This window comes from Amia ocellicauda, chromosome 12 (genome assembly GCF_036373705.1).
Source record: "Amia ocellicauda isolate fAmiCal2 chromosome 12, fAmiCal2.hap1, whole genome shotgun sequence".
Taxonomy (NCBI): domain Eukaryota; kingdom Metazoa; phylum Chordata; class Actinopteri; order Amiiformes; family Amiidae; genus Amia; species Amia ocellicauda.
The window spans coordinates 10,455,182-10,482,317 of record NC_089861.1 but is presented as its reverse complement, the minus strand read 5'-3'; the positions used below and the strand labels follow the sequence as shown (position 1 = coordinate 10,482,317).

The following is a 27,136-nucleotide window of genomic DNA, read 5'->3' as shown; positions in this document are numbered from 1 at the left end:
GCTGTTTGTGCGCGTTTCTGTGCGTGCAGCGGCGCGAGGGGGTGGCGCCGGGGGGCCCACGCGCGCACCGCACCGGCCCCGCACACAGCGCGCGCTCCGAGGCGTTGCGTGAAGGGGACGCCAACACGACACACGACACACGACACACGACACCCAGCACACACCCTGCCAGGCGCTTCGTGTGTGCCACTTGCCAAGAGGAAGTTACACCACTAGGAGAGCTGCAGAACAGAAGGGAGGAGGAAGAAGGGAAGGAGCGAAGTCAAAGCGTGTGTCAAGTTCAGCGCGTCTCACACCGGCGAGGCGAGGCGGAGATGGACACACACGTCAAAGAGGGACAACTGTACGTCCAGCATCAGAAATTTGGCAAGGTAAGATAAGAGAGAAAACGCATTTCCACCGCAATTCCGGGTCGTGCTTTAAAAGACGAGCCACCCCAGCAGTGTCGCGCAATGCTCCCGCAGCGCTGCTCTCAGCTCCCGTGCGGTGCGCTTCTTAATCCGGTTTAATGCAAAATGTGCACTGTTTAAAAACAAGACGCGTATGGGTGTGAAGAAATGCCTGCGCTGTGTAATATTTAGTGTTGCTCTTGATTCCTGAGTGTGAGGCTTCGTCTTGTACACTACATCAGTCTTTACGCATTGGTAGAAAGAAAGGAAGTTGTAAAGTGTGCGTTTAAAGCTGCTGCTGTGCAAGTTGAAATGCATGTTTTAGTTGTCCACTATCTCGGGTTTATCGCTTAGTAAGTTCAAACCTGCTGATGTATAAGAAAGAAATCACACGCATGCCGGCGTTGCAAATTCTGGTTCAACTGTATTGTTGTGGCTGGTGCTCAGCGGATCTGGGTCAGTCGGTTCTGAAGGGTTTGACGTTGCAGAACCAAGGTGCCCTAGATACCCATGGACCTTGTACTAATTCCAGAGGATTTGAGATGACATGGCTTTACCATGACATTACCAGAGCTGACCTCAGCAGACATAAACCGAAAGTAACTGTAAATGGAAACGCATCTTAATGTTCCGTGTTATAGCGACCACAGTTGTGCAACTGATGCTGAGACAGAAACCTCTATTTTTATTGTTTAATGCCAAACTATTAGAAACCGGATTGGCACTCAAATAAACTATCCAGTCACACGATTTCTAAGTCTATCAACAGGTGGGTGTACAAACAGCAATGCATTAAACAGGAGGCTCATGGACATGGACGGAGGGTGCAGAGTTGGACATGGGTAGAAACCTGCAGAAATGCTCCTGGCCACATGAAACTCCACAGCCAGTGCAAGAGAGGGTCAAAACCCTGCTCCCAAAAATATAATAATGATATGATGATGCAACTGGATTCAGGAAGATAACATAACTTTTTTTGTTGGAATAGGATGGTCAAAACCAAACCAAATCATGTTTTCCAAAGAATCTGGTTGTAACAGCCCGAGGTAAAAGCAGTGAGATGCAAACAACTCCTCACCCCAGCACAAACTCAGTTGCCAGCTGCAGTGACGATCTCATATCCTGCCTCACTCTCTTTCCTTGGTTCAGACAGTCATTCACATACTGAGTTTACATATTGACAGTTCTATACTTGCCCTGGAAGTATTTTGCACTGTCCAGCAGAGCTCAGAGACTTTTCTCCAGCAATTTCCGATCAAACACAGTGCAGTGCCTTGCAGTGAAAATACAGGACTGAACATAATGTACTTCCCTTATTTCATAAAGCAACGCATTCCTGAGCAGTGAAGCACAGCCAGGGAAAATCTGCGCTCACAGGCATTTCTAGTATAAAGAGGTGAAGAGAAACTGGAAATGCGCCTGGTTGAGGACAAGCCATGCTTTATTTAATCAGCAGCTAAGCCAGGCAGACGGCTTTGTGTAACGCAACAGAATTGTGCAATTGTAGTATCGATAGACTAGGTCGCAAAGTAGCCATCATCCTGTTGTTGCATTCATTCATTGAATGTCTTTTAGGTTCATATCCTTCCCAATCTATTTTTTCTCCTGTTAAAATACCATATTTACAACAGCTCTGCCACTTGGCTAAAAAGCATCAACCATCCAGTCCAGTGTTGACCACTGAAATATTGTTCAAGGCCGGCTGCTTTGATTCATTGTGAAACATTCAGATTTGCAAGTGTAAGCATGTAGGCTGGTTTAGACAGAGAAACCAGTTCTATTGAAGTTTTTCTGCAGAGCTCTTATACTCAAAGCTGTGGCACACCGAGAGTGATAAAGACATGTTACTGCAAAGATACGAGGCCAGGACTGCATTTTTGTGGTGAGGATTTAAGAACAAAATTGCAAAACAAAGTCTCCTAATGTGCCTTCTGCCCATGGCTAAATTTCACTTCATTTTCTAGTGACTGCTGCAGTTTTTTTTTCTCTAGGTGTGAAATTCCTGTGCAGGTGTTGTAGTTGGTGTGTGAGGTCCGATAGCATCACTGTGACGAGACAGGCAGCTCTGTGTTGCACCGGGGAGTGTTTCTAGGCGTGCAGACGAAACTAGAACGCCCAAAGAAGATTGACAGATAGCACGTCATGCGTCCCACCCACACGTTCCCCACAGGAGGTGGAGAGGCCCAATGAGGTCATAAGCATTGCAGACTTAACATAGTTTCTGATCTGAAACAGGGGTGCCTTTGGGAGGTCCCACAGTACAGCACACCTTCATACTGGGTCATAATCTGATGTCATCAGCACATCTCGGACTTGTGGGGAGACTGGGGCATAGGTGGCAATAGCCTCAGTATGTTTCTCTGACCAGGACCCACCCTCACATTTACGCTGCAATTTTTAAATGTCATCCATGCGGACCAGAAACACAGTGGAAGCTCTTAGGGGTGAAAGATGTCTGAAAGAAGACTTGTGTGCTTCAGAGCAGAGGGGCGGTTCGGCATAGCTCCAGTCCTGAAGGACCATATTCTTCTGATTTGGTTTTATTTTCATATACTCTCAGATAGTGATTTGCTTATCTGGAAAAAAAAGTTCTGCTATTTCTTTTACGTTGATATATTTATCTTTTGTTTAAGATAACTAGGCCTAACATTTGCAGTTTTCATTCTGTAACAGATCTCAGTTTGAGTACTTCTGCAGTGTTTAAGATGACAATGTTTTCTAGCGATTTAGCTTTTGTTTGAAGGCACCTTTGAAGCCTGCTGGGAGTGGCTGGTGTGCGCTGGATTCGGATACTGCAGCGGACCAGCTTTGTTTTAGTAGAGACCCAGAGCTGAACAAATCTCCAGCTGCCCTGAGGCCTGGCCCAGGAGTGTCACCCATTACTACACCTATGGAGTGTGTTCACAGAGGCCTGTTATCCAACAACCTAGATCCCAGAACTCTGCGATGATGATTTTAGTGGCATGCTTTGGAATCATCACTCTTTGGTGTTTTTATGCACAGTATATCCCCCCCCCCCCACACACAACCAGAACGATATTAATTTGTTTAATTTTGTTTGGCAAATTCCTCTGATTAATGGCACAGGTCCCACTCTCCCTCTGAGGGCCTTTGCTAACATCATGCTCGCCCCAGTGACAGTTGCAGTTGCTAGGTGTACAAATAAAAAAAATACAAAAAATGATTCTCCTTTTTTTCACTTCTTCATTTTATTATTTTCAGAATTGTACAGTCAGCTACAGAATCTTGTGCCTTTTTTGTTTTGGCATCTTCAAGCTATCTTAAGACTGGAAACTTATCGGCTCGACTGTTTCCACATCGCACTGTGAAAGTATCTGATTGGCTCTTTTACCCGGAATATGTTGTGGTGGCACTGGTGCTACTCAACCTGCTAGATTGAAACACTCCCAGGCACGACTTTCATTGAACTGAGTACTATTGTGAAACACATACATTGTAGTACATTGTAATCTTAGTTGTAAGGAGAATGGCGATTTACTCTTTTTGGTTGGGGGTGTGTGATTGAGTGTGAGACTGTGGCCTTAATCATTTTCTAACTATGATTGAGTGCAGAAAGAGTAATGCAAATATAGTTAGTTAGCTAAATAATGCTCTCTCACTTTCTTTATTAACATCCCCCCAAGCTTTGTTGTCTGGCTTGTATAATTGTGATAGTAGGCCTGCTCTCCACGCCTAGCATGGGCAATTCATCCTGTTGGTTCTCTAATTTTGTCCTGATTTATTTTAAATATCCTAGTTAATGTGTCTTCATAGTTTGGCTTGTCAATACATTAACAAAAACAATGTCAAGCCAAACTGTGAAGACACATTAACTTTTGATCTTTAAATGGAATAGCCTAAATGTCAAACAAATACAATGTCAAGCAAAATTTCAACAAGCTTCCCCTTGTTTCTACCCTTTTTGTTGTCTGAAACAACAGCTGGAGTCATTTTTTTGTTCTCTTTATCTGCAATCCAGTCCCTCGTTCAGATTAAGATCCGACACTACGCCCTTGCACACTGCTTCGGTCAGTATAAAAACACAAGTGTGACTTTGCAAGAACAAAGATGACAGAATCTCAGTCGATTGTTATGATCAGGTGTCATTGATGTTGTGCACATTGGCTTTCACGGATTTTGCAGACTTGAAGTTTGGGGACGGGGCTGCGGGCAGTTTTGGATGTTGTGTCTGTTGTGTACCGTGTTACACAGTGGAGAAGGAGACGCTACTGAAGCTTGCAGCGCGCAGGAATGGGGAAGTTTCCTCGGCTGTGACAGAAGCCAGGAGTTTGTTTAGTAAGCTGCCCTGTCAGATCGTATCAAATAAAACTGTCATTAAAGGTCAGTTTCCTCTATTGAGTTACATTTTATATCAGTCCCCAGGAATACGAGAGACCTGTCTGTTGGCCGTAATCTCCTGTGAAACAATGGCAGGTTTATTACTAATAACAGCTGGGGAATAGATCCAACTGCCATAGCTTAATGGTGTCAAGCTTTACACAACTCTTGGATATTTCAAGCTCAGGTCTTTGGTAAAACATGACAATAAGGGTCCATCTATAGCACTGTATATCACATTAGTAAATTACGAATAACACATATACATGTTTATATACCTTTATGAATTAATGATCTTTCAGGAAAGCAAATCTGGGAGTATTACATTGAATCCATTACTATCTGAGTCGAGGAGAGCTTGTGATGTTCAATTACATCTTCCTAAGAGCATATTTCTTGTTAGACATGCATGGATAGCAGTTAATAAATACATTAACGGTTTGTTATTCTGAATCTATTCATATTATATTGGTTGCTCAAAAACTGCTATGTAATGAAAGTTGTTTACTCTGAATAGAACAATTGTCATGTTAATTGTATAATTTTACACATTGTGGCTCCCGTTTATTGCTGTTATAACGCAAAGAAGGGGAAGATGCCAAGATTTTATGTTTTTATTCATTTAAAAATTAAACCAGCAATGGACTGTATCGGGTATAGTAGGATAGTGAATTGGATTCTTACTTTGCTTCAGCTGTTTCGTAGAGGACACAGAGACTGTTCCTTTTATCCTTTTGTCTTCACAGTGTGTCAATAGTTGCCATGTGTGAAAAGTCTTAGGCACAAAAAAAAAGTGTAGACAACAAGTCTAACATATTGAAATCACTTTGCCACATGCGGCCTGCAGGACACGGGAACAGGGGACTCAGTTGCAGTGCGTGGTAGAGGTTGTCAGACAGGCGTGGGTTGGATACCGGCAGGACATGACGGACAGGGAATCAAGGAAAGTCCATATGACCCTCACATTCCCAATTAAACTTGAATTGATTACTCCCCTTTTACAGTATACTCCACATCAATCAATAAGTCATTTTTATTTAGAGTAGTGCCATTCGCCAAAGGCTGCCATAGAGCATAGCAGACATTGAAACACAACACAAAAGCTCTTAGTGATAATCCAAAGACAACGTAAACCATTGGGCACAGAGGAAAGAGAGACAGAAACTCATAAGGATAGTAAGACAATCAATGTTAAATGCTCTTTTTTGAATACTTATTCTAGATGTGAGCGTGTATACATTTTGGCTTTCATTGCTACCTAACCTCTTACTGCCTATACACAGGTGTCCTATGTATAGCCATGTATTCAGGGGCATTTATTCCGAACTGGTTTGTCATGTAAACACAGAAAAGTGTTATTTGTTTAGAAAACCGTACTCCTCAGTTCTCTGAATGCATTAGCTTTCTGAAAACATGATCTTGTCTAAAGGTACACAATGTCTGAGGTGAGTTACCCACCTAATTGAAGAGCAGCTGGTAATTTCACCTGGTGGAAAAAGGATTTAGTAAAAACAGAGATTTCCCAATCGCAAACAACTCTGACTGAACTGTAGTGCTCTCTCTCTGTTTGAACCTTTCTGCGCCCCAGGGGGTTTACGTGTATAATAGCTAGTTGTGTTTGAACTTTAAAACCATTTTTGTGGCAAGAGGATTAATTTGTTTACACCTAGCTAACCTAGTGCATGCATATTTGGTTTTGCCTGTATTGACCATGTACAAGGAAGGTGTATGGTTCCTGTCTCAAATGAATACCAAAATCCATAACCACCTCTTAAAGGAGGCACAGTGTCTGAAATGGCATTTATATCAGGCTTTCCATCTTCTCAGCCTACTCTGCAATGCATTGCTGTTTATCTGCAATACATGAAAACAGCATATGCCCCCCACACAAAAACACTGAAACAAGGAGAAATATAAGCTAATAATTTGCATAAGAAAGCAATTGGGTGTTTTTCCCTGTGGCAGGTAATGTATTATCTATGTAAATACAAAAAGGGGAAGACTTTTTGTGCAGAGACACTGTTGGGTTGAGTACAATTAACACATTGGCAACATGGAAGAGTGAATAACTCAATGTGAAAGAAATCCCTTATAATAGGAACATAAAATTATGTAAAAGATTACTCACAGACTACATTGCATTCTTGCCCAGCCATCACATGTTAAAATCACTTCATGTGAATGACAGTGTACATATTTATACATATTTCAGATTGCACAACGATGAGGCATGTGCTGCAATGTCTGTGGGCTTTGTTTGTGTCATGTTCTATTTTAACATACAGTTATCATCAGTGTTTCAGAGAAATCATTTACAAACTGAAAAAGAGGAATACTTGGCCAGCTTCTGCTTGTTTAGATTGAAAAGGGGGGAGGTTGGCTTTAAATCTCTGCCTGTGATACCACAGAAAGAAATACGAAACATTCAAAATAATCTAAAGCATCTTTCATGACAGAGGCCGTTCACTTTACTGTGATGGCAAATTTTTATACATTTTTTTTTAACCATTGGTGGTGTATTTGGTGTCTTTCTAAGAAAATAGTCACCCACAGAGAGGTTCTGCCAAACGGGGAAGTAAATAACAGTAACACACTAATGTAAAAGCCATGACTGCACAATTGCTAAGGAACGCAAGGACAACCCTATCCCCCTACCATGACTTAGATATCCAGTCTGAAAGAAGCTTTGTGAGAGCAGTTCTTCAGTGGAATGCTGCCTTTGCCTGACCAGAATGAACAAGAAAAAAAAGGCTCTGGACACTGCGCACCCAGAAATTAAATAACAGGAAGCTGCTGACAACAGGATGTTGTTCTTTCGGATGGTCCTCTGTGTTGTCATAGCTCTGTGCAGCAGCAGAGCACACTTCCACTGTCTTGACTTCGGTGTCTCTTCCTGTTCTAATTAACAAAGAAACCTCGTCTCAAACTGCCATGCCTGCGGGTTTGTATTCGTGACACTGGGACTATTTCAGAATGTGTCCTTCTTCCTCCCCCTCTATCGTCAGCTATCGTGCAGCATCTGTCCATAAATATGAGGTGTGGTGTGCGCTGGGGAGCAAAGTGGTCTGCTTTGCAAGTGATTGTATTACTCCCAACGAAGCCACTGAGAAGGAGAGCGAGGCAGAAAGAGCGAAAAGAGCCCGACTTGAAACAGGGTTTTGAGGAAGTTGCTGTCATACCTCACTGGCCTGTGCAGTTACAGTCATTTACATATTTTCCACCCGGAGACTGTGCGCTGCGCTGCTTCCTTCCCCTTATTTGGTTCCGTTGACAGTTAGAGCCCATCGCGATAGAAACGTGCCCAGCCTCTGTCAACTGGAGTAAACGGGGGGTTAGTACACTAAACTGAAAGTCATTGGATACTGAGATTTCTGCCCCTACTTTAGGGTTAACCTCTTGTTTGCATTTTGTTTAGGCCTATTTGTTTTTTAAAGAGCCTAAATATTCTGGTAAAGGTTTTTCTCATTACTTTGTTTGCTTTCTCGTTAAGGCTTTGATTTCATTAGGAAAACCTGTACAAAACACACACGGGAGGATCTGCGGGCTTGGCCTTGTGCACCTTACTGAGCCCCATGGAGGTACTTCATATTGTAAAGGACACCTAAGGGAGATGGGCAGACCCACAACGTTGGAGTGTGCTCCTATGTAGTGCTGAACATCTAATTTCTGGTGTCAGCGGTGGAATGCTTATTTGACAAGCTAAATCTATTAACGGAGACCTTCTAAACTCCTTCCGTACGCTATGTGGTTAATGAATTAGCTGTTGTAGAATGCAATCTGTTCTTTCTCTCCATATTTCTGCTCAGAGCTCTTCCCTTCAATGGGATGGCTGCTCAGGCTGTAGTAGCAGTTATGAATGATTTTCTGCCCTAATTTCAGCTCACAGGCCGACACAATTGTGGTAGGAAAAGTGGCTTCTTGCAGCTACTCTGCTGGTTAGTGACGGACACTTTTGTTCTTCCATTCTGCACTCTTCGACTTTGTTTTTTTTTTTTAAGTTTGAGTTCGGAATGGTACAATTAGCACACGCTGACCAACATCTTCACAGAAATGTGCTGTGTGTCTGCCTCTGCCTTTCTCCCGCTTTGGTTAGCAGTTTGAAATCAGCAGTTTACCTAATTTCATGACTTTGTTTGCATTGCATGCAGTGTCTTTCTCTCAATTACATAAATGATTGAGGTATTTTATGAATCAGACAAAGCCTATACAGCATCGTCTGCAGTTTGTGGTTTAAAAGATTATTTTGGTTCAAAATAAAACCGTTTTACAGTGTTGGGCTTTAAACTGTTATTTGGTTTTATCACCTTTAGATAACACAGAAGAACTGTCAAAGGAGTATTTGTTCTAAGGTGAAAGTTATATTTTAATGGCATTACTCAGCCTCAGTTCCCTTTGCATATCACTGCATTCTCAAACCTGATTTGTACCTGTAATTGTGATGAATCGCAGCACACAACTGAATACCTGCGCCCATACAGCTGACACAGGACGTGTGTTAGTTCTGAAAGTCACCCTAAACATGGCAAGTCTTTGTGTTTTGTATTGCTCTGGTGAGAAACATAAGTGAAACTGGCGCAGCCATCACCATACATTGCTCTTCAAAAAAGTGACTTGTGCAAACCTCAGTTGTGCAGTCTTGCGGCTACTGGGAGCCCCGTGGGCCGTGGCTGACGGCAGTGGGGAGAGTGGTGTCGCCTCCGGGGAATCGGGGTACTCTCCCAGGTGTGGAGGAGGACCGCGAAGCGCTGTGAGTGGGGCAGTTTTGCACCTTGCTCAGTGCAGAGTCAAAGGCTGTGTTTACATACTGATAAAAAGTGATGACAGTAGAGGTTGTGTTGTGACGTTTTTAAGGTGGTACGGCTGGATTACAATTTTGAAGTGTTTCCATTAGTACTGTTATCAATATAATTTAACAACTCCTGGTGTGAACCTGTAAGTATTGCGTTGATTTTGGATAGGTTTCAAGTGTAGTTAAACAGAAACTAAGACTATTTAAAACTGTCACCAACAATAACCAGCTTAAATAATCCACGCTTCACCCTGCTTTTACTAGCACAGCCACAGTTATGCTACAAGTTACCTTCTGATTTAAGTGAATGAAAGCTACTGCACAGAAGACAAAGGAGTGTGTTTACTGTACAGTAACAGACTGAATTGATGTTTATTTCTGCCAATGCTGAAGAGCTCCTTTTTCCTGCACATTTGTATGCAATCGTGCTTTGATGCTACACTGTGTTCTTGCTACAGCTGAAGTTGTAATCTGACGTGTTGATGCTGAACTAGACAGGCACAATTGATTGTGAAAGGATTTGTGGGCAGCGGTCTGATTTCTGGGAAGTCCAGCAGTGTTGCAGCAAGGTGTCGATAAGCATAGCTTCTTCAGCCTGCTCTGTACCCTGACCCGTCTGAGGCCTCTACTGTCCTGCACGTCTGCACAAAGCTTAGGATGCATTCAACCTTGAGTAGACTTTAACAGAGCTGTTTTTGCTTGAATACTTTGTTTTTTAATCAAATTGGCCTCTTGCCTCGCTGTCAAACCCTACAACTCACATGAATAAGAGATATTAATCTCAGTTAGACTTCCTAGTTGTTTAAATGCATAATTTCTATCCCTCTCTGTCTTCACCGGCTTATCTGTATCTCTGAGCAGGACGTGATCCAGTATTGGGATGATTTGAATAAGACAAATGAGTCCTATAGTGTGACTCCAGTATGTAAATGTGTCCTGTGGCTCTGGTCTTAAATATGAAGGACAATTTTTTTTTTAACACACTTCAAATCATTCAAGTCACCCGTCTTACGTTTTTTATACTAGTTTGTTAAAAACAAATTTGTTTGAGCTGCCTTGTAAGAGCTTTGACTGTATAAAGTGGTCCTGCACGTGGCAGGAGACCCAGTTGACACCCAAGGTTCAGAACGTTGCTATCAGGTTGTGGTTTGGTTGTGGCAAGCAGACATAACCCTCTTGCAACGTTTATACAGCACCGGTGATTTGATTCTGACAGATATAACGTAGTAGAAACAGTACAGAAACAACATAGTCTTCAGTTGAATGTTTTTCAGTGGTATTTGTAATAGTGGAGGTTTTAAACATGTTTGACATAAAATTTCAACATTGTTAACACGTCTGTAATAAATACCTGTCCATAAGATTTGTTATATATTTAATCAGTTCTGTTTTCCACATTATTTAAGAACATTTAAGGTTTGTTTAATAGCTGAGCCTTGTAGAGTTACTTACTGGGAGTGTACAAATTTACATCGACAAAATGTGACAGTGTCCAGTTTACTGTAATGAAATGTAGTGTATATGGAGTTCATTCAGTTACACATTATTCAACTGTCAAACATGAGGAAATCATTAAAATATACATCATTACACAGTTACCGCTGATAATCAAATATATAACCTGTAGTGTTTTATAAAACGCCTGATTACATTAGATTACATGCAAACCAGTGAAACAGATAGAATATCACTGGATAATGATGGCACAAAGTCTTGAGCAGAGATGTTATCGTTTAAGATGACTAAGTGTCTATAATAATATTTAAACTTTCCGATTCTCACTTGATAAAATGTGACAAATTAACACATTATTAATTACCTTATAGCTTTATGTTCTCAGATTTGCACACCGCCTATTTGGCTGAACCCATATGAAAGCTACAGTAAAGTACGGTAAAACCATAACTATTGGTGAGGGTCGCGGGGAAGCCTGAGCCGATCCCAGCAGGCACAGGGCGCAAGGCAGGAATACACCCAGTCCATCACTGGGCTGCACACACACATACACAGGGCAATTTAGAGAGACCAATCAGCCTGTCTTTGGACGGTGGGAGGAAGCCGGAGTGCTCGGAGAAAATCCACGCAGACATGGGGAGAACATGCAGACTCCACACAGACAGGCCCCCCCGAGCCGGGACTCGAACCCGGGACCCCGAGAAAAATAGTAAATGTTCGCTGAAGATGTTGACTGGATATCAGCAAACAAAAACTGTCTCCAAATGATAAGCAAGCTCAGATCACATCTAAAGAAAATGAGTGAAAAACGCCTCTCTCAGACAATGTTGGATACAACTGAAACTATACATTATATTTATAAAACTATTTCAAATCCTACATCGTGTTTTGGCTGTGAGAGAACCTGACGTGTAAAATGCAAATATAAGCTAGACCAGCACTTAACACTGTCATATTATTTTCTCTAATGTATAGAACATGCACATTTTTCTATTTTGCCTCTATTCTCCCTTATTCTCATTTATGTTTACAATGTTTGATTTGTGGTTGTAATTTATGATGAAAACTAACGTTACTTTTTTTGCAAAATAAAAATCCTGCCTTCAGTGCATATTTTACACAATTTTTCTCTGACAGGGAGAGATTTGAGGGATCCATGCTAGAAAATGCATGCTAAAAAAAAATATATATATATATATATATACATACATATATATCGGCAGATATATCAGTAATCGGGAAATGTAGCTTCCCAATTATCAACATCGGTTGGGCTGCAGTCTCTTGCTCTGGATCAGTTCTCGCTCTTATGAAGACAACGCCAGTCTTCACGCAGGCCTGAGGAGACAAGGAGGTCTTCACAGTCACCAGGCACAGCATGGCTCTCCACAATGCCTCTCTTCCTCTATTTAATCTGTGAATTGAACAGCCAAGTGAACACTGCCCCACTGTCCGTATCACTGCGGTTATTATTGAACGCTTACTTATACTATTTGCGCACCTCCTAATCTGAGGAACTGACTAGAATAGACTTTAACATAAACATTAATAATTTGCTAATGTGTTTGCAGGCATGGAGGCCACACTCACTTTCTTCCTGGTGAGAACTTCTGTGTTTTTTATTATCAGTAGTAATACTAATGGGATATTTACAATAGAGGGTACATTGTCATTTGTAACGTTATCTGTGCTGTAGTGGTTGTCCATTTCTTCCGTTCCTACATATCAGCATATGCCTTTGCATTAAAATAAATACAGTAATACTAGTTTTTCAGTTGAACTTAAAATAATTTCTATATTGAAATATAAATATATACTTCACTTCCTGCTTAATATGTGAACACCATGCTACAATACAGCCACACCACTGAAATGTTGAGCTACACAGCGGCTAGGTGAGTGCTTTGTTTAGCTAGCTGGGGTGTGGTTTGACATTTGTGTAGAAACACACCTACAGGTCTCTTATTAAGCCCATATGTGAGCTCTGAACTGTGTGAGAGTGAGTTTGTGACCTCTGTGCTGCAGGAGTAAAGCTGTCCATTAAGCATCAGAAGTGCAAGTGAGAGTTATAAACCAAATCCACAGTTAAACCATAAGGCCTCCCTTTGTAGTCCTCACTCCAGGAAATACAAATTGAAAATTGTAAAACAGTACATTCATCCATGTTTATTTTGCCATATGGTGCTATAGTGCTCTCACAAGAGTTGATGTCCCACAGTACAGAATCTGCAATTATGAGCTGTGCCAGCAGGTATTGTCTCCACCCAATGAGAAACTGGCTTTCAGTGTCACATGTGGCAAATATGCAGTGGTTTGCTTGAAAGGTGTTGTTTTTAAACATTTTGTCTTACCAAATGTACATTTGTAAATCAACCGTCTAATATTGACATTGATTAGATCAATTGACTCAGCCCAACATAGAAGGGGCCAGTGTGGCATGGACACACATCAGTTTAAAGTGGTCCTTGCCCACATGTGGAAACTGAGTCATGTGAGGAGAGGAGATGTAAAGGCTAACATCAAGTTTCAGTTTAACTGGTGCAGTGTTTAGTAAATCAAGCTCTTATTGATGATTTATCAAGACGAAGACCTTGTGTATGAGTTCAGTTTTCTGTCTGGGTCGTCCTGAGTGCAACAGGACAAAGTGTAACGCTCAGCCTCGCTTAGTCATTGTGTTCACTGTTGATGTTTAACTGTTATTTTGAAACCAAAGGCACTTCCATTTTCTACACTTGAGTCTCTCCAGACCTAATACATACATACATACATACATACATACATAAATAAATAAATAAATAGAAATAATAATAAAAAAAAAATTCACAGCTGTTAAAAGCCACATGAAAGTTATTTTAAGAAAGAACAAAGTTTACTAATGAGAGGAGGCCATTCGACCCATTGTGCAAATTTTGTGACATGATAGTCCTACATGTAGTCACATTTGTTGAATATATACATATTGTATGTATGACAGTGTGTGTATATATATACAGTGCGGGAAATAAGTATTTGACCCCTTCGACTTGGTACTTGGTGGCAAAACCCTTGTTGGCAATCGCAGAGGTCAGACGTTTCTTGTAGTTGGCCACCAGGTTTGCACACATCTCAGGAGGGATTTTGTCCCACTCCTCTTTGCAGATCCTCTCCAAGTCATTAAGGTTTCGAGGCTGACGTTTGGCAACTCGAACCTTCAGCTCCCTCCACAGATTTTCTATGGGATTAAGGTCTGGAGACTGGCTAGGCCACTCCAGGACCTTAATGTGCTTCTTCTTGAGCCACTCCTTTGTTGCCTTGGCTGTGTGTTTTGGGTCATTGTCATGCTGGAATACCCATCCACGACCCATTTTCAATGCCCTGGCTGAGGGAAGGAGGTTCTCACCCAAGATTTGATGGTACATGGCCCCGTCCATCGTCCCTTTGATGCGGTGCAGTTGTCCTGTCCCCTTAGCAGAAAAACACCCCCAAAGCATAATGTTTCCACCTCCATGTTTGACGGTGGGGATGGTGTTCTTGGGGTCATAGGCAGCATTCCTCCTCCTCCCAAAGAGCTCGATTTTGGTCTCATCTGACCACAACACTTTCAGCCAGTTCTCCTCTGAATCATTCAGATGTTCATTGGCAAACTTCAGACGGGCCTGTACATGTGCTTTCTTGAGCAGGGGGACCTTGCGGGCGCTGCAGGATTTCACTCCTTCACCTGTATAAAAGACACCTGGGAGCCAGAAATCGTGCTGATTGATAGGGGATCAAATACTTATTTCCCTCATTAACATGCAAATCAATGTATAACTTTTTTGAAATGCGTTTTTCTGGATTGATTTGTTGTTATTCTGTCTCTCACTGTTAAAATACACCTACCATTAAAATTATAGACTGATCATTTCTTTGTCAGTGGGCAAACGTACAAAATCAGCAGGGGATCAAATACTTTTTTCCCTCACTGTATAATGTATGTACTTCAAACTAAATTATTACATAGGACATACCAAGGGCAATGGTGATCCATTTTTAAGATGCATCTGTAAACACAAAAGAACACTGTCCTTTATGTGATGTTTACAAATCACGAGTGATGGGGTCTTTAAAACTGTCCTTGTGCACTCCTCTTATCACATACTGTGATGCTTCCCTTTCTGTACACTCTGCTTTGTAGCATGAAATTAATATTTTTCATGGAGGGAATTTAAATGGGGATTCTTCATTATCCTTTAAAATGTGCTGTTGCTGGGCCAAATATTTATTTTCACAAAGTCCTGGGGCAAATATCGTCTAACTACAGACCCAGCTCTATGTGGCTGTTCTGCTGAAAAGTCAATGAGGAGTTCATATTTCATGGAGATATTCAACTGTTGTGCTTTTAACAAATCATTTCCCCACTGTGTGATACACTATCCAAGTTATCTTTCAGTGTTATTTCCCCAACAGTTTGGCAAGTAAATCCCCCGAGTGAGTTGCTGACCATCATAAAAACATAAGCACGTCAGAAAAGTTAAAAAATGAGGAAGCTATTAGACGCATCATGCTCCTGTAGTAGCTCGTAACAAGAATGACTACCAGTCTGCACTTGAACGATTTCAAACTATCAAAGTGTTTTGCTTTGAACTAACTTTCTTCTGCATGAGAAAAGTTATGGAAACCTTTATTTTCTCAGATTTAGTTTTGGGATGAGGTGCGGAGAGAGAACACAAGGACCGAGTGCACTAGACCAGACAAGTCTGATTGCGTCTCCATAGTGCCTGACTGTCAAATGTAAACAAGTGTAAACGTCGAGCGGTTACTTTCAGATGACTGCTCCCGACGTGTGTGTACTTAGTACTGGGCAACAAAAATCAGGTTTTTTAATCTTTGTGTTGTCATGAAACCAATTTCATCACACAACATGACTGAATCGGGACTGAATACATTGGTATGGCTCCTTACTGTGCCTTCTCCACACTGGAAATGAGCTGCACCAGATTTATTGCAAATTCAGTGACTTCTAATATTAAATGGTGTCTGCTCAGTGGTTTCCGGTCTCTAGTGGTTTTAGTGCTGTCTGGACTCGGCATGATACTGAACAAAGTTAACTCTTAGCATCTGGCGCAACTCTGTCAGGGGATCACAGAGCTAAGTGTGTTAACTTTACTGTTGTGTAAACATTGCTAGTCAGTTTCAGTGTACTAAACTGCATGTGGATTACATATGACCAGTCCCTAAAAAAGCAGCAGACACTTCAGTTATTACTCTACTCCAATCTGACCATAATACACAGGTGTGATCTTTCCAAAGCTCAGTCTGTTTGGAGTGTTTTTTGTTTTGGCCCATGTATCTATGTATGTATACACAAAGCATGAGTAGTTCATACGATAGAGCTGTGGCCTCTGTAAAGTGATAATCTGTTCTGTGTGTCCTATTGACACTGAAATTAAAAGGGGAGAAATTCTGACCGCAGGTGCAAATGGAACAGTGCAGACAGCTTTTACAGACACTAAAGGATCCCCACCTTTTCGTACAGCGAGTGAAAAGGGCCCTGATAATCGCTGGTTCCTCTGTCAGCGCTATCGCTGGGATCAGGAGGTGGTAATCTCGGTGCAGTCAGCTTGCTACGGAGATGACACCTCCTGCAGCCAAGAGTGCTGAGTTTGCAGACTTGTATCTTCACAAGCAAACTGAAACAAACAAGCTCACCGAAGGCAGGGCCCGTGTAGCTGTCACTTCCTATGCATTCTTGCATTTCTCTGATCTTAGACATCACAAAACTCAGGATTGTGGTGACTTGTTAGGTGCGCATCTTAAGTATGATGAAACCACATGAATAGAAAGATTGAGTGGACAAGTGGAGGGCAGTCCAGTTTGGCCTTTTTTCTTGAGTGCACTGCCAAACTGTCACAACTCTGAGTGTTGTTGTATGTGTATGAGAAGGCAAAAATGGTTATAAAACCCAGAGACCCAGCTAATCCCTCTTGCACTTGTGGTCGCTAGCAGCTAATTGATCCCAAAATCACCTGCTATGCTTAATACATAAGTTCATCAGGACTGAATGGGCCTTCTGCTGGGGGCCCTTGACCTTTACCTTCTGCCAGACCTGCACTGTGTCAGAGGTCACAGATGGAGGGCGTCATAGGTCACCTCCTTTGTAGCTGGTACGCAAACGAAACCTCCTGTGGCTTCGCATTGCATTTGATGTCAACCACAGAGCAACTTAAGAGACCTAAGAGACTGTTTACAGACGGCACAAGCTGATGGACAGTTTACAGCACAGATAAATCCCCTTCCAGTGCAAAGGCCAGATTCACAGGTGGCAAACCACAGCAGAGGGAGCTCAGGTCCTGCTCCACTGTAAACACACGCTGTGTCCCGAGCTCAGGATGTGTCAGTCAGTACCTGAGCAACTCGAACGCACAGAAGGCCAAACCACTGCGACACGTGAAGATAAACTTTGACGAACAAAGACACTTGTTTCTGATAAGAATCTGTACATCATGTTGACGGATATGTTCATGAACCACGATAAAGGTGATTTATGAAGCAAACCAGCTGCATTCTGAGAAATGTAGTGCTGTATTATCACTGTGTTGTTTCAGCCATTTCAGTAATGTGCCTGTAATTGTACTTTTCATTTTGCACATTCCATTGAGCTTTTAAACTTATACAGATGGCCAATGCAGTAATTTTCAATACTTCAACTGCTTGGAACAAGTGACATCAGTTCAGTGAACTGTAGGACAGATGTGTTCCTGGGGAGCTGCAGTGTCTTCTGGGATTTGGTACAAACTTACATCTTCTGCTTCACTGCTTGGGACACGGCCTACCAGCAGTGGCCATGGCTGCGACAGCCCATGCAGTGGGGTTTGGACTGGTAGTAAAAGGTTAGTGGTGGGTGTCGAGGTTCTGTGGCATTCAAAGCTGGTCAAGTCTTGAAAGTATTTTGAAACCACAGGGTCTGGGTGTGTGCTGTTCCTCTCTCCAGTGCAGACTGTGTGGGCCCAGCCCAGCTGTGCCATCTTAGTGCAAGGCCTCCCTCGGAGCCGAGAGACAGTCATACAGAGCGCAGTGTGGGCGTCTCCAGTGTCTGAGAACCCCGGCCTGAAACCAGAGCTAGAGGAGGCAGGTGAAGCGCAGGGTGGATTCTGCAACACGATGTGCGATTCTCCGCCGTGCAAGATGAGACACAAACTCTCTGGTGCGGGGAGACCTTCCCCATTTCAGCCTTTTGAGACAGCGAAGTGAAGAGAACCCAAAGAATGCCTCTGGTGTGTTTGAAGAGGATTTTTTTTTTTTTTTTTTTTACACTTGTTGTCTTTGATGCACATTTTTATTACATTTCTAAATGGGGCAATTGTGGATAAAAAAATCATGTATAAACATTTTGAATTTAAAAACCTTGCCTACCCAGCCTATTCAGTACTGAGACTTAGAAACCAGGCAGTACTATTCCCTCCAGAAATGGTAAACCAGTATCCCAGTACATTCATTAAAATTATATGGATTTGTGTTACCTAGTCCAAGACCACATTTCCTACAGGTAGTCCTTCCAGGGGCTTTCAACCAGCTGAGAACCAGAGAAACGTTCTTGACCGGATCAGAAGCCACTGACAGTGGGCTCTCAGTGCCATGTTCCATGACGCTCTGTTGCTACTGCAGACATTACAAATCGAACAAGAACAGAGGAGCTAACCTCACTGTCACTGCCAAGCAAAATACAGTTTATAAAATGTAGCCTTCCCACATTCCTACCTATCTTACTTGGTGTTAAATACTATTTCCTGCCCAGCTGTTGTGTGGTGTGTGGACCAAAAAGCTGCACTGTCGATTTTTATCTCCACCCAAATTAAATAACACACTTTACTGTCGGTTTTCACAAAGTTCCTCCGTCTTTTGTTTCTAACAGTGTAATCGACTGTTTATTAATCGGGCACTTGTAAGATATCCAAGATTCAATGTGTGTGTTAAGGTTAGGGTTGTTCAGTCAGTGAAATTCCTGACACATAAACACACATACTACTATGGTTTAACACTGATTCTCATAATATTTCCATTCCTACTGTAACACTATATTATATAGATTACATTTGACATTACATCCCAGTTAATCTATTAAAAACCAACAGAAAAATGTATGGATTGGAATGAATATTTCATTTGAATATGTCATTTAAAGTGACACTCACTCACTCTCCAAAATGGTTGTAATGGGTATGGCTCCGCACTCTATTAGAGTTGTGAACTTGGCCGTTTGTGTTTTTTGGCTCAGATCTGCAGTGGTCTTTGGGCCAATGCCACAGAGATACAGTATAGCAGAGTGGTCACACATCAAAGCTTCACTAACAGCAACAGACACACGAGGAAGCACAGTGTATCACCACAGATCGGTACAAATGCAGTGCTACCTGTCCCTTGACCCCCATGTGCCCCCCGTGACTGTGTAATGAATACAAAAGAGACAGCTGACCCAGCTGTTTTAATGTATTCTCTCTGGGCTGTTAACCATGTAGCTGTTGACCTTTATGTTTGCAAAAAAGATAAGCAAGATGAATCCAATCCTTCAGTTTCTGTGTGGCTCAGACAGCTGAAGTGAGCACTTTGCTCCCACAGTGCTGTCTGTGTCTGCGAATCTGCACGTTTATTGGCTGTCGTGCTACAGTGATGATCACTGCATGTCGAGCGTCCAAACCGCTCCTGTGTTGACATGAACAGCCTGAGAAAACAGAAAACGAGTAAAGTTGCACACTTGGTTTTGCACTCCAAAAATTAATGCACATTTTATTTATTTTGTAAATAAGAGAATTGTGTAAATGCAATGTGTTTCTGATTGCAACTTACTGTCTTTCATGTTTGAGGTGTGGGGAGAGTGTATTCCAAGCGACTAATTAGAAAATGGACAAACCTTAATAATGTTATATTCTAGTACATATATGATGATATATGCAACACCAAGCATCGACATTGAGCAGTCACAGACACAGGAGCATAGGCTCTCTTAGATTTATTTGTTGTTTCGGGTCAGATGTCTGCCATGGTGCAGCAGAGCCAACAGGCCAGTTCAAAAGTGTGGTTGGATTGTCATGTTTACGCCAAGCTGCTAGTCTGCCACCTGCAGGACACCGGCTGAGGCCAGATTAGGTTCTGCTTTATTTTGAGTTGCTGGTGTGGGGCTATGTGCAATCTCTGGTCTTTGTTTTCCTCTTTTGTTGGCTTAATAAGACATACTGATTCTTTTGATTCCTGTTTTGAAATATTAGGTACGGTTGCAAAAAACATCCACTCCTTCTAAACCAAGAACAACAAACAAGCAAAAACATGTCTGTAAGCAATGCCCAAAGCTCTGAGCTGCAATGCAATGTAAAGGCCGGTTGAGTTACAAGGGTCCCCTGAGTCCCACGTGGCTGACTCTGGGCTGCATAGTGGGTCCCAATCCTCTTTGTTGACCCAAGAACATAAGACCTAACTTGCTTGTTTGAAGTAGCTGACTGACTCCAGAGTTTAATCAAGCTGCTTCCTGAAGGGCCCAAGAGTCAATCTCAAGTTCTTGATTAGGTAGATTGAGCTCAACCCACACAGCTCCTGGTGTAAAGAAGACACTCCTATTTTCATTTAACATTGACAATGTAAACCATTTAATACCTAGCTAAGCTGAAAAAAGGTTATCTGCAGTAGACTGGAAAAAACACAGGATTGGATCTGATGGTAGCCCTACACTTGAACAGGAAGGACTAAGAGGGGTTTATCACCAGTCTAGATATCAGCCTTGGAAACAGAAACTGAATGAGGATCTGGGCAGACACTGTTGATTTTAGTTGGCTGTTCTACCAGATAATGGGTTCATAGCATCCAGCATGTGAACTTTGTATCGAAGTGAAACATTTCAGTCATAAATCACACACTGTTGTAACTTCTCGAATGTCAGTAGAGCCAGTTGACTTTTTCCTGTCATCCACCTGCATGGGCGACACGAAGCTGAATCATGTCTAGCACCCTGTTCTGTACAAGGTTTGATCACAGGGTTAGGGGGTGAGAGTGTCCTGAAACTGACCATTCTGCATCTTATTCAGTGAGTGAAGCAATTTGAGGAAACGAGAGCTCCTTCATAAGTGCTGAATTGCCGTTTCCTTTTTGCTGTTCTGTGAATAATCAGTAGATAGGCAATGGGACAATCACAACCCCTCACACGTCACCGATGCAGCTAAAACATCACCGGCCTCATTTATCTGTGTTTTTTGTAGTTACGGTCATCAGCACCAATATCTCGACGCGCTCAGTCAATTAATTACTTAGTGAGACGGACCCTCTGTTGTCTTTCCACTTTTTCCTCTGCAGAAATGGAAGAAGAGCTGGTTTGTCCTGTATCCGGCCAGCCAGAACGGCATCGCCCGGCTCGAGTTCTTCGACTGCAGCAACGCCAACGAGAAACCCAACACCAAGAAACTGGACAAGAAGATAATCCGGCTGTCGGAGTGCATCAGCATCCTGCCCTCGCTCACCGAGACCTGCCCCAAGGACAACATGACGGCCTTCTGCGTGGAGACTAACGACAAAGTGCACGTGTTTGCGGCCGAGAGGCAGGCCAGCGCCGAGTGGGTGGAGAAGATGTGCGAGATCGCTTTCCAGGTGAGGCGCGTGGGGAAGCCGGGGCCTGCCTACACTGCGGCGGACAAGAACAGGAGACACTGTGGTTGTGTTTCCCATGCTCGGCGAGAGAGGAAGGCGCGGCTCTGGTACTGAAGGGTGGCCGGAGTGTTGCTTTTTTTCTATCCCTCCCCAGTTACCCATCACAGTTGACCCGATCCCGGCGTCACTGCTCTGACTCAGCCTTTCTTTGAGGTCTGTGAGGAGATGTCAGTTCAAAGGTGACTCTCAAACACGGCAGAATGAAATATGTACTTTGAATGCATAATGAGGAGATCTTAGCACTGTAATGAACTAGATGTGCATTTGCGCTGCAATGCAATCATTTCTGTGTAAATCTGATTTGCTGACATAGGCCTCTGTCTTTCTGTTGCAGAGTAATAGTGGAAGTGACTCAAACAACAAGTCTGACCTCGAGATGGCGGAGAATCTGATCTACTACTCCAGGGAGGAGGGTAAGAGGCTCAGCAGAGAGGGGCTGCAGTTAGTGAGGCTGCAGTGGGGCATGAAGGGGGTGATAGAGATCACATCAGCTCTCGACATCAGTCCAGAATTGTGGGCACTGGGACAAACTCTTAAAGAGAAAGACCTTGCACATTTGTGTGATTTAAAAGATAGAGCTTAAATGATAGATACCACACTTGGGGTGTTTTTCGCAGGAAGGACTTTTAAAAGGCACAGGTGGTTTAAGTCCTGCCCAAAAGCAGAAGTATGAAAAAAAATGCGTAGTTTTGTTTTATTTTGCACTATCAGGTGATCAGGAAATTGAGGTTGTAGGAATATGAGCCACAGGTTCTGCAGACAACCCTTTAATGAATGCCTTCTTGCAGTTCGAGCTGAACATTTACTGGGGTTAAAAAATGATGCCGAATTCTGAGCAACATTGAAACCTGCATTTGAGAAGCCACACACAGCTGCGCTCTGAGTCTAGGCTCCTTGTGCTGTTAATGAGGCAGAGTGGGCGAACTCTGCAATTCCCTGTGGTCACATGTTGGGCACATAGCACCTACTAATAATAGGAACAAGGAAACTGTCAACTTTATTGGCTCAGAAAAGAGCCCAGCTTCCTCACAGATAATTTAGTGCAGCGTTGTTCTGAGAAATGCAGGACAAGTGTTCTAGCTTGATTTATAAACTAGATATTAAATTAATTGATCTGTCTCTGTCTTTCCATCTATCTTGTCTGCATATCTACGGATCTAAATTGTTTCTTTGAAACACGTTCATTGGGAGTTTTCCCTTTGTACTGTAACACAATACAAGGCATTCTGTTTCCAGTATATGAATTATTTATGTGTAGTGTGTGTGGTCAGATCCCTGCTCAGATTCAAAACTGCCATCCCGGGCACCCCCTCCACATCGCTCCAACAGACAGACCGACTATGCCTAAACACCAGACCCCTGACACAGGGGGTTCAAACACTCTACCAAGACAAGAGAGAATGACTTCACCCTAACAGGCTACTTTTATACACTATAAAGCCCTGTTACACATTGACATAACTGAATTTAGACAACATAAGTAGCTAATGATTTTAAACGGAAAACATACTCTTCCCCTGCCAGCAAACAGGTGTCAGACTTCAAAAATAGACCATCCACTTTTAAAGCATCATAACGAGTGCATTGTAACCATAGTTTCTGCTTTGCTAAGTAAATCCTGTATTTTTATTTATATGAACATATTACGTTTTGAATAAAAAAATACTTCCTTTTTGGATGCAGATGCAGCAGTGCTGGAATCTAGTGTGCGTTCCTGTGCAAGTCTGTTGAGTAAATTAGTTATCTTTCTGTCTGGCTGCTCTGTCTTCTGTTTCCCCTCCCTGTGTGTGAACGGCAGTGAGAGGTGCTGTGAGTGGCCCTCTGTCCCGCCCTGACCTGAGCGCGTGTGTCGTGTCTCCTCACAGTGAACGAGTTCTGGGTCAGTGTTCAGCGGACCGAGGCGTCCGAACGCTGTGAGCTGCAGGGCTCCTACTGGCTGAAGGCGGACAACGACAGCCTGGTTCTGAAGGAGCCCAAAAGCAAGAAGAGACTGCTGGTCTGGCCCTACAAGCTGCTGCGGCGATACGGCCGAGACAAGGTAAGCCCACACACCGGGGTCTGGGGCCCCTCAGCAGCGTAACTTCCGCTTGGAAATGCACTGTGTGGTGTGACTGACAAAATATATATTTATGGTTATGCACAACTTCATCAAATGAGAAGTCTTGAAGCAAGCAACGGTACTTCAAGTGTCACAAAACCCTAAGTGGAACCGACAGTGTCTGGTGGCTTGGTCCTGTGCATCAGCTGATGTGTATTTTCAGTGGAGCGATGAAGGAATTCACAATTCGGGCTTCTCAGACAAACACTATGTCCCTGATCTCTCCCTGTCCTGCAGACACTCAAGAGTACCATTCATGCTATCTGTTTCATGTCCCACTACACAAGCCAAGCCCATGCTTTTTACATGTCTGCAAGGGTTTCTATTTTTACACGTGCTCAAATACATGTAAAACCAATGTTCTTCTAAATGTGTATATCTGTGTGTTCACACATACGCACAAGTGTTTTTTCCAGGTTGTGTGGGTTTCCTGCCGTCAGTGAGCAGGCCGCTGTATTTTCCACTCTCGCACAGCTGCTAATAGAAAGGATGTGGTGGAGAGACGACGCAGGGCCATGTGACAGTCGGGCCAGTGCTACCCTGGTGCTGCTCACTCACTCACAGCTGCAGTGTACAGACTCCTTGACCTCTGCCCTCGATATGCAGTCCTTCTCTCCCCTCTTTTGCAGGATCAGCATCTGCAGCCCCACGCTTATAAACAGTGCTGTGCTCTTGCAGGCCCTCAGCCCATGTAACACGTTGTGTCCTCTGTGCACACTGTAGCAGCAGTAGTAGTGCTTTGTGTGTAGCTGTGCTCTAAGCCCTGTCCTGTCCCTCCGTCTTGTCCCCAGGTGATGTTCTCGTTCGAGGCTGGGCGCCGCTGTGAGTCAGGGCCGGGCAACTTCACCTTCGAGACCAAGCAGGGCAACGACATCTTCCAGATCGTGGAGGCAGCCATCAAGGAGCAGAAGGCCCAGGCAGAGGAGAAGCACCAGAGCTGCCCATCCCTGGACTCTGACAGCCCGATTGTCCAGCAGATCCAAAACGCCATCGCCGAAGCGAACCGGGTGGGCACCCCCCAGGTGCTAGAGCCTGAGAGTGATTCGGGGGGCAGTAAACCCGGCTCTGCAGACGGTATCTTTGGCAGAAGAGAGAACCGCTCCCCAGAGGAGGGCAAGAACCTGAAGGCGCGCAGCCTCCCTGATCCTCCCGGCCTGGCCTCCAAATCCCCTGCGTCCGGCACCCCACCTCGCTCTCCACTGCCTCGCGCCACCAAGAACTCCTCCCTGCTGGAGGACCAGTGCAGCCTGTACTCGGAGCCCATGGATTCTGTGCGGCTGCCCCCCACTACGGCTGAGGCACTCTACTCTGATCCCGTGGACAGCATCAAGGCCCCCACCCCCTGCCCCCGCCTCCGCCCCGGGGATGAGAGGCCATTGCGTCAGGGGAAGCAGGAGCCGCTGTACTCCGACATCTATGACCGAGTCAGCTTCGACATTTCCCAGCGAGCCATCGGGCTGACCCTGGACAAGCGGCCCAGGAATGGGGGTGGACAGGCGGCCAATGAGCTGGGGGCCTCGGAGGATCACATCTACGACGAACCCGAGGGCCGGGCACAAAACAGCACGGTGCTGTACGACGAGGCCAGGATGGAGGCCAATGCCTGGAGGAAACAGGGTCTGGAGGAGCCCATGGGCCACGAGGTGCCCTACAACCCCAACACTGATGACTACTCTGTGCCTGCCTTTGGCAAACAGCCTCCCCCCCGCACCAAGGCACCCAAGCCTCTGCCTGCCCCAAAGCCCGCCCCCAAGCCCGCCAGGTTGCCCCAGCGGAAAGAGCCGCCAACACTGCCAGTGGGCAAAGGCAACCTCAACAACAACAACAGCAGCAGCGACAGCAACAGGGACAGAGACCTGTACAGCAAGGTGATGAAACACAAGGCTCCCTCCAGCTCCTGCTCTATGGACTCTACGCAGCACTCGTCTGATATTATCTACGATAATCTGGGGGACATTTAGACACCCCTCGCACTAGCAGGCCTCGGTCCAGCCGGCGCTATGTTGACGTGGGGCTGGGACACTCTTGCCCCCAGAGTAACTCCTGGAAATTAATTAATGTATTAATTTGAAGGGACGTTAACCCAGATCGGACATTACCAGGGCATGACATGGCAACAAGTCACGCCTCCATTCACAATGCATTCAGACTGGCCTGGTCCCTCACAGAGACCCGCCGCGTCTGCAGCGCTGTGCACGGTTTGGCGATGATGTCATCTGCCAAACCTGATGGAGAAATGGAATATTGTGGTCAGCTTTGGGTCATTGTTGTTTTTCTCCCTCCAAACGCAACATGAACCACTTTGTTTTGGTCCTCTTTTACCTTCAACCTGTATTTGTGGGTAATTAAAAACTGTGGTTAATAAATAATGGCATTGTGCTGCTGTGATTTTCAACAGCGCTTGCTCTGACAGTTGAAGACTTTGGGCAATGATTGCACACGACACGAGACAGTCGAAGGCAGAAAGGATAGGAAGATCCTTGACCTATGTAGCTGCTGTTCATGTGCTCAAGTGAACTGAAATGCACTTCTCTGGACCAGTTAATGGATTTGCAGCTTTCAGTCTGTGGATGATTTCAAGGTACCTACAGAACCAGCAGGACTGTAGGCCACAGCCTCCCCTGGTGTCGGGAATTGCCCTTATTATCTGCTTGCTGATAAACTGACTGATATCCTAAAATGAAAATAATAATATATATGGTTGCCATTCTGTATAAACAATACAAATATGTTAAGTAAACCATTCAATTTATATTGGTGTGCAGTGTCTGAATGTGAACTTGTGTTTAGTTTCAAACCCATATACAGTGCGTGTCAAACTAAAATTCACATTTCCTTTCTTAATCTGCGTGTTTTGATTTTCGGTTTCCCACTCCATTCTTTGGCAGATTCAGAGCTTCAGCTGAGCTCACCTCATCGTTATTTTTCAATGAAACCAACTGTTTGTCGGGACAATACTTTGTATTTTCAGTGGAGACATAACAGACTAATCTAATTTAATCTTTTCAAGGGCAATACAATGCTCACTGGAGTTGTTTGGATGTCCAGTCTGTACTTCTGCGAGGTTGGCTAGCCGCAGGCATTGGAACAAGAAGCTGAAAGAGCTTGGCTTTCATGGGGAGATCGTGGACACAGAGAAGCTAAACTGATCAATTCGTACAGTGAGACTGATGTGAAAGGACATCTCATCAGTCCTGCCTGCTGAATCAGTATTGTACAGTCTGTGCTTCAGGTGCATCCACAGAGCGCCATCACAAGGGAACTGCTGCACTTTGACACACAAGAGAGCTTCTTTCTGCAAACACAAGAACACTGAAAGAGCCATGCCAGGATATTGTTTGTTTTCCATCAGCATTTTGTGAAAAAGTTCCTCCTATACTGCACAGACAGTTCTTCCAATTAAAAGTATGGTTTTATTAA

The 27,136-nt window shown here is 43.8% G+C and overlaps 1 protein-coding gene across 1 annotated transcript; it reads left to right on the top strand.

Moving 5' to 3' along the window:
• Window positions 1-52: 52 nt before the first annotated feature.
• Window positions 53-27,136, top strand: dok1b (docking protein 1b). Its single transcript, XM_066718319.1, has 5 exons — window positions 53-371; window positions 21,268-21,558; window positions 21,953-22,031; window positions 23,484-23,656; window positions 24,508-27,136. Exons 1-5 carry the CDS (start codon window positions 315-317, stop codon window positions 25,675-25,677), a joined length of 1,770 nt encoding a protein of 589 aa, XP_066574416.1. The 5' UTR covers window positions 53-314; the 3' UTR covers window positions 25,678-27,136.

Bases quoted from the DNA above. Each gene is read 5' to 3' on its own strand.
- dok1b (XM_066718319.1), top strand. From the start codon at position 315: ATGGACACACACGTCAAAGAGGGACAACTGTACGTCCAGCATCAGAAA. The intron at 22,032-23,483 runs GTAAGAGGCTCA...GTCTCCTCACAG, and splicing joins CTACTACTCCAGGGAGGAGG to TGAACGAGTTCTGGGTCAGT. The intron at 23,657-24,507 runs GTAAGCCCACAC...TCTTGTCCCCAG, and splicing joins GGCGATACGGCCGAGACAAG to GTGATGTTCTCGTTCGAGGC.